The sequence below is a fragment of the Volvox carteri genome (assembly GCF_000143455.1).
Source record: "Volvox carteri f. nagariensis unplaced genomic scaffold VOLCAscaffold_76, whole genome shotgun sequence".
NCBI classification, from domain to species: domain Eukaryota; kingdom Viridiplantae; phylum Chlorophyta; class Chlorophyceae; order Chlamydomonadales; family Volvocaceae; genus Volvox; species Volvox carteri.
The window spans coordinates 415,533-425,818 of record NW_003307619.1 but is presented as its reverse complement, the minus strand read 5'-3'; the positions used below and the strand labels follow the sequence as shown (position 1 = coordinate 425,818).

Below are 10,286 nucleotides of genomic sequence, written 5' to 3'. Positions count from 1 at the left end.
ATCGACCTCATGAATACACGGTCGTGGACTACGTGCTGGTGTGTCGCGTGCGTGGTAGTGTGATCGGCTCGGCCTGGCTGGGCGGGGGCAGGTGGGGGGTATGTCGGGTCCCACGGGACTGCAGCCACCGCCTGACCTAACCTGACCGGGGCGGCACACCCAGACTCCACCCAACCACCAGTCGCCCCAACGTGCCAGTGCAAATCCAGGCAATCCATAAGAATGTAGTCCAGTAAAACGTGACGATTGCTTTGCGCCCTACGTCCATCCGTGCACCACCACCGCACCGCCACCGCCGCCGCCGCCCTGCTGCTAAGTCCGGCAGCACTAGCCATCGCAGCAGCAGTAGCAGCAGCAGCCGGTGCGCACTCACCCGGAGAGAATTTGCCAAAGTGTCGTTCGTTCATTCGCCAATTCGCTTCGGAGTTGTCACCACAAGCAGGTGTTAGTGGGTCGAAGAATGGAACCAAATAACGATCACGACACACGCAGTACTTGGCCCACCCCTGGTAACTTTAACCCCCCTTCTCCGTATCGGGGGGCCCCCCTCCTCCCTCCTCATGGGCCCCACCGGGACCGCAAAGTACTAGGGCAGCTGGCGACTTGGTCCCTCCGGCCCCCCGCCCCTTTCCTCTCCCTTTCTCCCCTTCCCCCCTCTCTCCAACGTCCACACGGAACCAAGTGCCCCGAGAGAGGGCAGCTCTCCCCGATTAGGCTCCCTCACCACCCGCCTCCCCTACCCCGCCCGCCGCCCGCACACCCCGCACAACATTTGACTTTCATCCACCTCCTCGCGCTCATCTTGCCCATGCTCGCCCTCTCCCTCCTGGCCCTGCTGCTGCTGCAGCCTGAAGTCCAGTGCCCTCCCCCTGCGTGCCAGCAGTGTCCCCGCCCCGAACAGCACCACCGCGAACCCCAAGTACGCGGAGGAGAGGGCTAGACTTAGCCGCCACTCCCTGCCGCTACTGCGACCGCCGTTACCGCTACTGCCGCCCAACTTGAACGCGTCATGCAGCGCAACGGTTGCGGGGGGAGAGGGCACATCCCCGAGGGCGTGTTGGAGCAGGATGATGGCGGCCTGGGGAGAGCGGTCGGGGGCGGGGGATTGAGGATGCGGTTCGGTCGCGAAGCCAAAGTCCTTGCCACCGACCGACCTAATACCGTACTCTAGAGTACGGCAGACGCCCCCTCCCAGCCAGCTGAGATTCCCCTTTGGGACCCCGGTGCTCTGCCCCCTCTCTCCCCCCCAACACACACACACACACACACACCTGCGATATGGGCCGGTACCTGAGCGGCACTGTCCACATACTGAGGGCGTAGGAGGGGGCCTGGACGGCGAATAAGGAGATAAGGCCCGCGGACAACAGCACGCAAAACACTACACAAGGGAGGCCGCGCAGAAGGGCAAAAGGGGGAGGGGTTTGCGGGCGGGGGCGACACGGGGTCAGAGCGGCACCGGTAGCTTTTCACTGGACGGACGTCACACGAACGTTGTGCGTGTGCGTGTGCGTGCTCCCATAGATCGCTCGCCAACCAGTACCATGTCACGTCGCAACCGTACGGCAGTCCGCCTCCGCCGTACACATGCCCCTGTTCATGGCTGCGACCAGCGCCCCTCCGCCAGCTGGTCCTCTGACCGCCCTCTGGTCACCTGCCCCCTGCCTCGACCCGCCCCCTGGCGGGCCCCACCTCGCCCCTCCACCCACTCCCACCCCGCACCTGTGAACGACCTCGCCGCCAGAAACGCCAGCTGCATGAACACCAGGGCCCCCGCCACCGCCACCGTCTGCAGCCGGAAACCATTCTCCAGGGAGGAGCCCCACCGGTCCAGGAGGACACCTGGGGCCGAGAGGGGGGGAGGGGGGAAGGGCGTGTAAACCGATGTGGGTCCCACACGGGGGAACGGAGTAATGGCAGTGGCTGACTCCGCCTCGCAGTGGGGCCACACGGACTGCATGGCAACACACATACATACAGGCATGCAGGCGGCTGGCAGAGGTTAAGGCCTGACTTCTGCTCCCGGCCGACCCGGGTTCAAATCCGCCTGCCGGTTCCTCGGGTGTTTGAGGAGTGTTGAAATGAGAGGTGGCCCCCCATCATATGGACGATGTAGGACGTGATAATATCAACTTGCGAGCTGACCAGGAACTAAGTTGATGCGCCGTTGATCCGCTAGATTTGGTTGGATGCTGGTGGTGAGTTGCCGAACCCAACGAATACATTCTGAAGTCGGATGGGGTGACGGATTAGGGTGCCCCTCTAGCAGGGGAGAGCAGGGACTGCCCCGGGAAAGGGGGCCGCTGGCGAAGTTAACCACCCTTTAACAACATACATACAAACATCCCGGGATCGAGACCTGTCAGGGTCGAAATATCCTTCCGACGGTGAAAGGTAAAATGCCCCTAGTCGATGGACGGTGGTGACCTGTGATAAAGTTGACCTGCGAGCTGACCAGGAATGGAGTTGGGCCGCCGTCGACCCGGCAGATTCCGTTGGATGCTGGTGATGGGTGCGGAACCTGAGCGATCCACTGAGAAGTTGACTAGGGTGACTGGATGTGGGTGCCCCGAAAAAAACGGGGAAGGCAGGGTTTTGCAGGGTAGCGGCCGCAGGGAGAAGATATGGACCCCTGTCCCACACATCATACATACGTACATACATACATACTACACATATACTTGCTCACGCACGCTACAGGAGCCCCTTCCCAAGTGCCACCCTCCGCTCCTCTTCCCTTCGCCCCTCTCACCTCCTGCCAATGTGCCCAAAACCCCGGACACCACCGCAATGACCCCGATCAGAAACTCAGGTCCCGAACCTCTCAGCCTGGAGGTTGAGAGACGGAGGGAAAGACAGGCGAACAGACAGACGGACAGATAGACAGACGGACGGTGGGCAGGGGGCAGGCTGGTAAGAAGGGCGAATGCAGCGACTGAGCGCGGGAGTTGTGAATTGTGCATGCATGTATGTATGTATGTATGTATGTATGTATGTATGTATGTATGTATGTATGTATGTATGTATGTATGTATGTATGTATGTATGTATGACTTCAATTACACTGGGGGGGCGGAAGCCGAAACACAGCGGAACGGTTGGGAGCGCACAGCACACAATTGTCTGCTAGTCTTGCGTGCTCCCCGCCCCGACTCGGGCTGCTAAGCCACGACGCAGCAGTTCAGCAGCGCCTCTGTCCCCCCGGGGAAAACACGACGCTCTCTCAAGTCCCGCCTGAACACCTCCAGGCAGGGGCTCTCTCAAGTCCTCCCACTCCTCCCGCTCAAAAGGAAGACCCGGGGAGGAGACCGGCCGGCGGGGCGTCCCGGCCGGGGGAGGTCAACAGGGCCGCAGCAGGGGCCGCAGCAACACGAAACACATAATGGCCTCCAAAAGGAAAGGCGCAGAGAGCTAGAACCACAAGACGTCCCGCAGCCACCTTCAGATTACTTGTAATGTTACAGAGAGGGAGGCTTCTGGGCCGCTTTATCACATTGTCAATCCTACGATCACTTATCACCTTATAGCACCATCCACCACTACCACACTATACTTCGCCATACGAACTGTAAGTCCAAGGCGGCGGATCCAGCCTTCAGGGACCCCTCCTCATCCATTCACCCGAACATCCGAAGAGACGGAGGGTTCGGCAATCGCCACCAATCCAGCGTGCGAATCTGGTCCATCAACTGTGACCTCATCTCCACATCTCAGCAGTTAGCCATAATCTCGCGCTCCCGACTAATTCGGGGGTCTCCCCAGGAATCGAACCCAGGACCTTAAACCGCTAAACCCTAATTGCAGTAGTGTCAATCCAGACAAGACTGTAAGATTACTGACTTCTTCCACCTCTCCCTCTCTGGGTCCAGGGGAGATGCAACCAGTCAAATAAACAGCGTACCAGCCAAACAACACTGCGAAGGCCAGGGGTTGGCAGGGGATTGAGATGTATGTATGTATGTACGTACGTATGTCTATAACTCACCTAAATATCTCCTGCGCCGCCTTGGGCGCCCAGAAGGACACCATGCCGAAGATCCACTGCCCGGAGGAGTGGGGCCGGGAAGGGGATGTGGGAGAGGGGTTGGGCGTAAAAACCTCCGACATACATACATACATGCATGCATACACACACCCGGGGCCACCTGGGTGTGTGGGTGTGTGCAGTTCGATAGCAAGTCCTGACGGGCTGAAGGCCGTGAGGGGGTTGAAGAGAGGTCTTCGAGCTCCTCCACTGCCGGGCCCCAGCCCCGGCCCCCCTGATAGGAACCACCGCTGCAACCCGCACGTCCCTTCCCCTTCCTCTGCCCGGCCCCCAACCCCCCCCACCCCCCCACAGACCTCCACACACAGCTCACCCCACCAACCTGGACGGGAGCGTATCCGAAGCTGTTGAAGCAGTTGGCCGGGTAACGCAGCAGCTCCCAGGGCGCTCCAACTCCCCAGGGGCCCCGTACTCCCCCAGCTACAGCCGCCACCCCCTGCCCCTCACCCTTCGAGGGCCCCAGGCACCGCCGCCGCCGCCCGGGTGAACGTGAACCTTTGCCGTACGCCTTGTCGCCGCCATCAACTAAATCATCACCTACGGCTACTGCTACCGAATCTGGCAAATGGGTGAGGCTGCCGTCGCCGCTGCCGCCGAAGCGCTGCACTACTCGGCGGCCCTCCCCCTCCCCCTCCCCCTCCCCCGAGGGCCCAACAGCCGCTGCGGGGGGGTCTTCTCCGCCGCCGCCAGGCCGCGCAGCCAGGCAGTAACATGTACGGCATAATGAATTCCGAAGGCATGCTTCGTGGTGGGGCGAAGGCCCGTCCAGCGGTGATGACTGCGGGCAGCCCACCGCCAGCGGTAGTGCGAGGGACCCATCGCCACCGCCGTCGCCGCCGCCGTCGCCACTTCTTCCGGTCGCGTTGCTTGGTCCCCGCGGACGTGTGTATGTGTATGTACTGCCGCCGCACCACCCCCACCACCACGGGCTGGCCCTGCTGGTGGTGTTGCTGCTGCTAACCGGCGTGTGTGTTTGCCCGCCCTCCAATTTCGTGTACGACACGGCCCCGACTACTGCTGCCGGATCCAGGTCTACGTGCTCACATTTCCCGGCAGGCCGGGGCGGAGGCGGAGGGTGGAGCGGGCGGCCCGATGTGGACGTGGACGTGTCCCCTGCTGCTGTGGCTGATTCGCTGAGGAGGTTGCCCCCACATGCCGTACAGCCCCTGATGCCTCCCGGGTACCGCCTGGACCCCTGCAGCTGGGCGGTAATGGGGGCTCCGGAACCGCTACTGGCACTGGCACCCGCTCCCTCGCGCACACCCCCATCCCCCCCACCCGCGAAGGGGAGGGAGAGGGGGGGGGGCACCAGCCCGGTCGCAAGGGTCCCTACAGAAGCTGGGGTGCCTGGTGTGGTGGTGGTGGTGGGGTTAGCGGCGGTGGGGGTGGCCGAGCTGGGGGATGCGGCCACTGAGCGGGCGGTGGCGGGTTTCGGAGGCGGCGTGCTGGTGGCCATGTTGAGATGTACGGCAGGCGCGAACAGCGCAAAGGCCGTCAAGGGCATAGACACCAAGGCCTGGGGGCAGTTGGGCGGAGACGGGGGGTGCCAGTAGTGGGAGCAGTCCAGGGTGAGCCCCGAGAGAGGGGGATTGCGGGCGGGAGGTGTGGGGACCCCCCCAATAAACAAGAAGAGCCCGAAGGGGTAGGGGACCCTTTGGTGCCATCCGGGATAGAGGCGGTACGGCGGTACGGCTTCACAAGCCGGGTGGGGGGATAGCTGTGTGTGCTAGGCGAGGAGAGATCCCCCCACCGCCCTTGCACGCACCATTGCATTGGAAGCAGGTGCGGTGAGCGTCACCCTTTCACCCTTTCCCCCCTCTCCCCCCCCCCACACACACCCCTGCCCGCTGCAGGGTAGCAGTCCACCCGCACCCCCCTTCCCCCCTCACGGTAGGGACCGGAGAGGGCCCTCACAGCGCGGGGGGGTAATCGTCACCGTCGCTCCGCAGAGGGTGGAGGAGAGGGGACTGATGCCCACCACCACCACACCCTTATGGCCCTCGAGCCACCCCCCCTCCCCGCTTCCCCCGCAGCTTAGGAGGGGCGCCCCCTGGGGCCCCGGTCCCCCCCCCACTTCCCGGCCTCGACCTCCACCTCAATAAAGAAGGCCCAGCGCAGCCCCGTGCTGCTGCCACTGCCGCCAGCCGCCGAAGTGAGGGGCTCTGCCAGCACGTAGCCCGCCCCTATGCCCAGTACAGGCGCCAAACCCAGCACGCCGAACCACAACGTGGCAGAGGCACGGGGAGCCACGTCGTCGACAAAGGTGAAGGTCAGGGTGAGTAAGGGGGCTTCACCTGGAGGGGGAAGAGGGGAAAACAGGGGCTTGGGCAAACACCGTGTCGCCGTCGCCATTACCTGCCAATCGCCATGGACCTATCCATATTGAGAGTGTGTGTGTGTGTGTGGGTTGGGAATCAGGATTGTAACTGAGACCTACCACAGCCTGCGAGAATTCTTGCTGCGATTAGCATGCCGTACGAGGTACTGGCGCCGGTTAGTACAACACCAAGTGTCCAGCAGAGCATGCCGACTCCAATTAGTCTAAAGCTATTGATATGCATGGCAAGGTGTGAGGAGATGAAGCCGGCGATGATGAGACCAACGGCGTAGCACGCAGGGAGGACTCCCAGCTTGAACCCGTTGAGATTAAACAATTTCTTGAAACCAAGTGGATTGCCATTATCGTCATTTCCAGTAACTGCAATGCAATGTGAAGAAACTGTCAAGACATAGAATGTCGGCACGAGCACTCTCTTCATCCCCACCTTGGTTTGACGCCACGAGGCCCTGGTCAATCCATGTCATGAGCAACACCAAACAAAAGTAGGCCACAAGGCGATGCGGTGTGTACCAACATGGCTGCTTGACTGGTTCTTGTTTGAACATTATTTGAAATTACTATCACTCGTGCGTAACCACTCTATTCGTCACAAGTTCCCTGGCGTGAAGAAGCAGCTTTGGATGTTTATGATAAATTTGCAGCAGACTTGCGCAGCACACACCAGCTCCACCAACGACAGGATACCTAATTCGGTTTGAGTCGTTGGTTTCTCCAGGAAACCATGGCATGTATTTGCTGAAATTACGTGGGTCGCTATGTATCCTTTAATCATATTCTACTACGTGAATTTGTAGCGCACTTTGTATAAGCACTGTGGCAGTCTGATGACGAAGCTCACAAAAAAGCTACGGTTAGGGCGTTAGGTATAAGAAACAAGAAACTCATTATATCAGTTTGGAAACGCAAAGCATTGATAGGTAGTGGTTAGCACTTGCTCAGGCCGGCATGGGGGCCAACTCCACTAAGCTAGAGAAGGCGTTGGCCGAGGCCCCAGAGGATGAGCGATATTATGGACTTGAAAATTTTGGTAACACTTGCTACTGCAACTCAGTGCTTCAAGCTCTGTATTTCTGCAAGCCGTTCCGAGAACGATTGTTAAAATATGCTGCAACGTTACCGAGTAACACAGAAGAGAACTTGCTGAACTGCCTTGCGGAGCTCTTCGCCCAGGTACACGCGCGGGGCCAACGATGCTGCCTCGGTCCAGGGGTTAGAGTTGCATAGCATCGTTACCGAGCCAGGGAAAGCTTTAAGCTTCGGCATGGGGGCTGTGCATGGTGTTGTCAGGCGTCGAAGCTCTCGCTCTTGGTACCGAGTACCACCAATTGCCCATCATGCGATGTAGATAAACTCGAGCAAGAAGAAGGTGGGGGTGGTGTCGCCGAAGAAGTTCGTAACGCGCCTTAAACGCGACAACGAGGTCTTCCGGGGACACATGCACCAGGTGGGTTACCTGGAATGGAGGACGCGGGTCCCCCAAGTGCGGGCGTGTATGGACTTGAGCGAATATGACGCGGTGTTGTGTGCAGTGACTCGGAACGCCGCCCTGCTTGTGTCCTGTCCTCTGTCCCAGCGTACTGACGCCCCTCCCTACCCACCACCACCTAGCCACGAGACCAGCAGCAACGTATCCTACCTTCTCTTTCCCCCCTCCTTCCCCTCCCCTTCCCCTCCCCCACGGCCCCTTTCAGGATGCTCACGAGTTCCTGAACTACCTCCTCAATCAGAGCTGTGAGCTACTGGAGCAGGAGGCGAGAGCCAACCAAAAGCAACAGCAGCTAGCAGGAGGGGCAGGAGGCGGAGGGGGCCCGGGTTCTCAGCAAGGGGCCCCGCGGGAGCCCATCACCACCTGGGTACATGAGATATTCCAGGTAGGGAGGTGGAAGTGTGTGTGTGTGTGTGTGTGGAGGGGGGGGCCGGGAGGAAGGTCCGGTTGCTGAGTCAAAGTGGGGAGAGAGGGTTATTGAGGAGACCCCGGTTGCAGCCACCGGCCCCTGAGCTATGGGCCGAGGTGCTAGTTGTGGAGTGCTGATTCCCCCCTTCCCCCCCCCTTGCCCTGCTTCCCTATCTCTACCCCGCCACCACCAACAACCCACCACAACCACCTGCTGGTCAGGGCAAGCTGGTTAACGAGACGCGGTGCCTGCACTGCGAGACGGTCACGTGTCGCGAGGAGGTGTTTATGGACCTCAGTCTGGAGATTGAGCAGAACACGTCGCTCACCTCGTGCTTGAGGAACTTTAGGTGGGGGAAAAGGGGAGGTGGGCTGGCTGCGGGTGGGGTGAGTGGCTTGACGGCGGGGCGGGGAAGTGAAGGTGGCCCCGGCGGGGAGGGCGGGAAGAGGCGGGCAGACCGCCGGCCTCCTCGATCCCCTGGTGCATGCGCCCTCCCTCCCTCCCTTTCCTACCCTCCGCTCCAATCGGCCCCCGGCTGGGTTTTCGCCCCCACTTGCCCCCCCTCTCCCGCGCTCCCCTCCTCAGCTCCATGGAAATGTTGGATCGGGACGACAAGTTCTTTTGTGACCAGTGCTGCTGCCTGCAGGTGAGTGTGCGCGCGCGCGTGTGTGTGTGTGTGTGTGTGTGTATTTGGAGGGGGAGAGGAGGGCGGCCGAAGAGGGGAGAGAGGAAGAGCAAACCCAGACCCCTCGCGCCACTTCTCCGACTGTGTTTTTTTATCGCATCTCCCTCTCGCTACATTTTCCGGGCCCCCGATACACACGTACGTATGTATGTCGGGGACCCCTCCCGCACACAGGAGCACACGGGTTGCATTTCAGCAGAACTGGGGGTGGGACTGCCGTCCTGGGTTTCACCACTTTGCAGCATCGTTGGTGATGTAGCATCCTTCTCGCCACGTTTTCGAAACACAACACACAACACACGCTCGCTCGCTCGCTCGGTATTTTGAACTAAGTTCAGGCTCAACCTCGCCACTCCCATTTGGTTTGTCCCTCCTCGAGCTCCTCCAACCCCTCCTCCTCCCGGCCTCCCCACCCCGAATTCCCCTCTCTTACAGGAGGCGAAGAAGCGCATGTTGCTGCGCTCCGCCCCGCCCTGCCTCATCCTGCACCTCAAGAGGTTCAAATACGTGGAGGCGCAGGGCAGGTGAGGGACTGGGGTGGTGGTGGTGTGTGTGTGTGGGTGGGTGGGTGGGTGGGTGGGTGGGTGTGCCGGTTCGGTGGTGGGTGGGTCGTGGGAGGCACTGACGTCTGGTGAGGTGTGTGTGTGGCGGGAGGGGAAGGGAGGAGATGGTTGTGATACTGAAGAGAGGTTGAGGAGCAATGTGTGTGTGTGTATGTGGACGCTTGCAGCTAACGTTGTGCGCTGTACTATATCCGCCCCCTCACCCCACCCCTCACCCCACCCCTCACCCCACCCCCTCACCCCCTACCTCCCCCCTCAGGCTCCGCAAGCTGATGTACCGGGTCGTGTTCCCGATGGAGCTCAAGTTGTCCAACACCACGGCGGACGACCCGGGGGCCGCGGACACCCTCTACACGCTGACGGCGGTGGTGGTGCACCTGGGGAGCGGCCCACACCACGGTAAGGGGGAAGGATAGCTAAGGGCCAAGGGAGGAAGGGAACCGCACCCCACCCCCACCCGCACCCGCACCCCGGATAGAGGCCTCCGTTTACCGTCTCGCCTAGGGGGAAGGACTTCCTCCCCCCACCCCCACCCCCACCCCCACCCCGTCCCCCTCCTCCTCCTGGCCCCGGGTCCTGCTCAGGCCACTACGTGTCCCTCATCAAGAGCGGCCCCCAGTGGCTTTCCTTCGACGACGAGTCCGTACTGCCCATCACGGAAAGCGAGGTGCAGAGCACGTTCGGATCCACCTCCGAGTACGGACAAAACAACATGGACCACGGCTACATACTCTTCTACGAGCGGGCGGGAGGCTAG

General features: G+C 61.1%; 2 protein-coding genes across 2 annotated transcripts; one reads left to right on the top strand and one right to left on the bottom strand.

Moving 5' to 3' along the window:
• Window positions 1-736: 736 nt before the first annotated feature.
• On the bottom strand, window positions 737-6,931 carry VOLCADRAFT_98737 (uncharacterized protein; the record flags this gene model as incomplete). The annotated part of the gene is made up of 8 exons (XM_002957582.1): window positions 737-1,078; window positions 1,272-1,381; window positions 1,723-1,842; window positions 2,753-2,829; window positions 3,986-4,041; window positions 5,007-5,561; window positions 6,140-6,339; window positions 6,811-6,931. 8 exons carry the CDS (start codon window positions 6,929-6,931, stop codon window positions 737-739), a joined length of 1,581 nt encoding a protein of 526 aa, XP_002957628.1.
• A 400-nt stretch (window positions 6,932-7,331) lies between these two features.
• Window positions 7,332-10,286, top strand: VOLCADRAFT_68392 (uncharacterized protein; the record flags this gene model as incomplete). The annotated part of the gene is made up of 8 exons (XM_002957606.1): window positions 7,332-7,556; window positions 7,732-7,830; window positions 8,078-8,257; window positions 8,503-8,630; window positions 8,867-8,927; window positions 9,402-9,490; window positions 9,789-9,928; window positions 10,114-10,286. 8 exons carry the CDS (start codon window positions 7,332-7,334, stop codon window positions 10,284-10,286), a joined length of 1,095 nt encoding a protein of 364 aa, XP_002957652.1.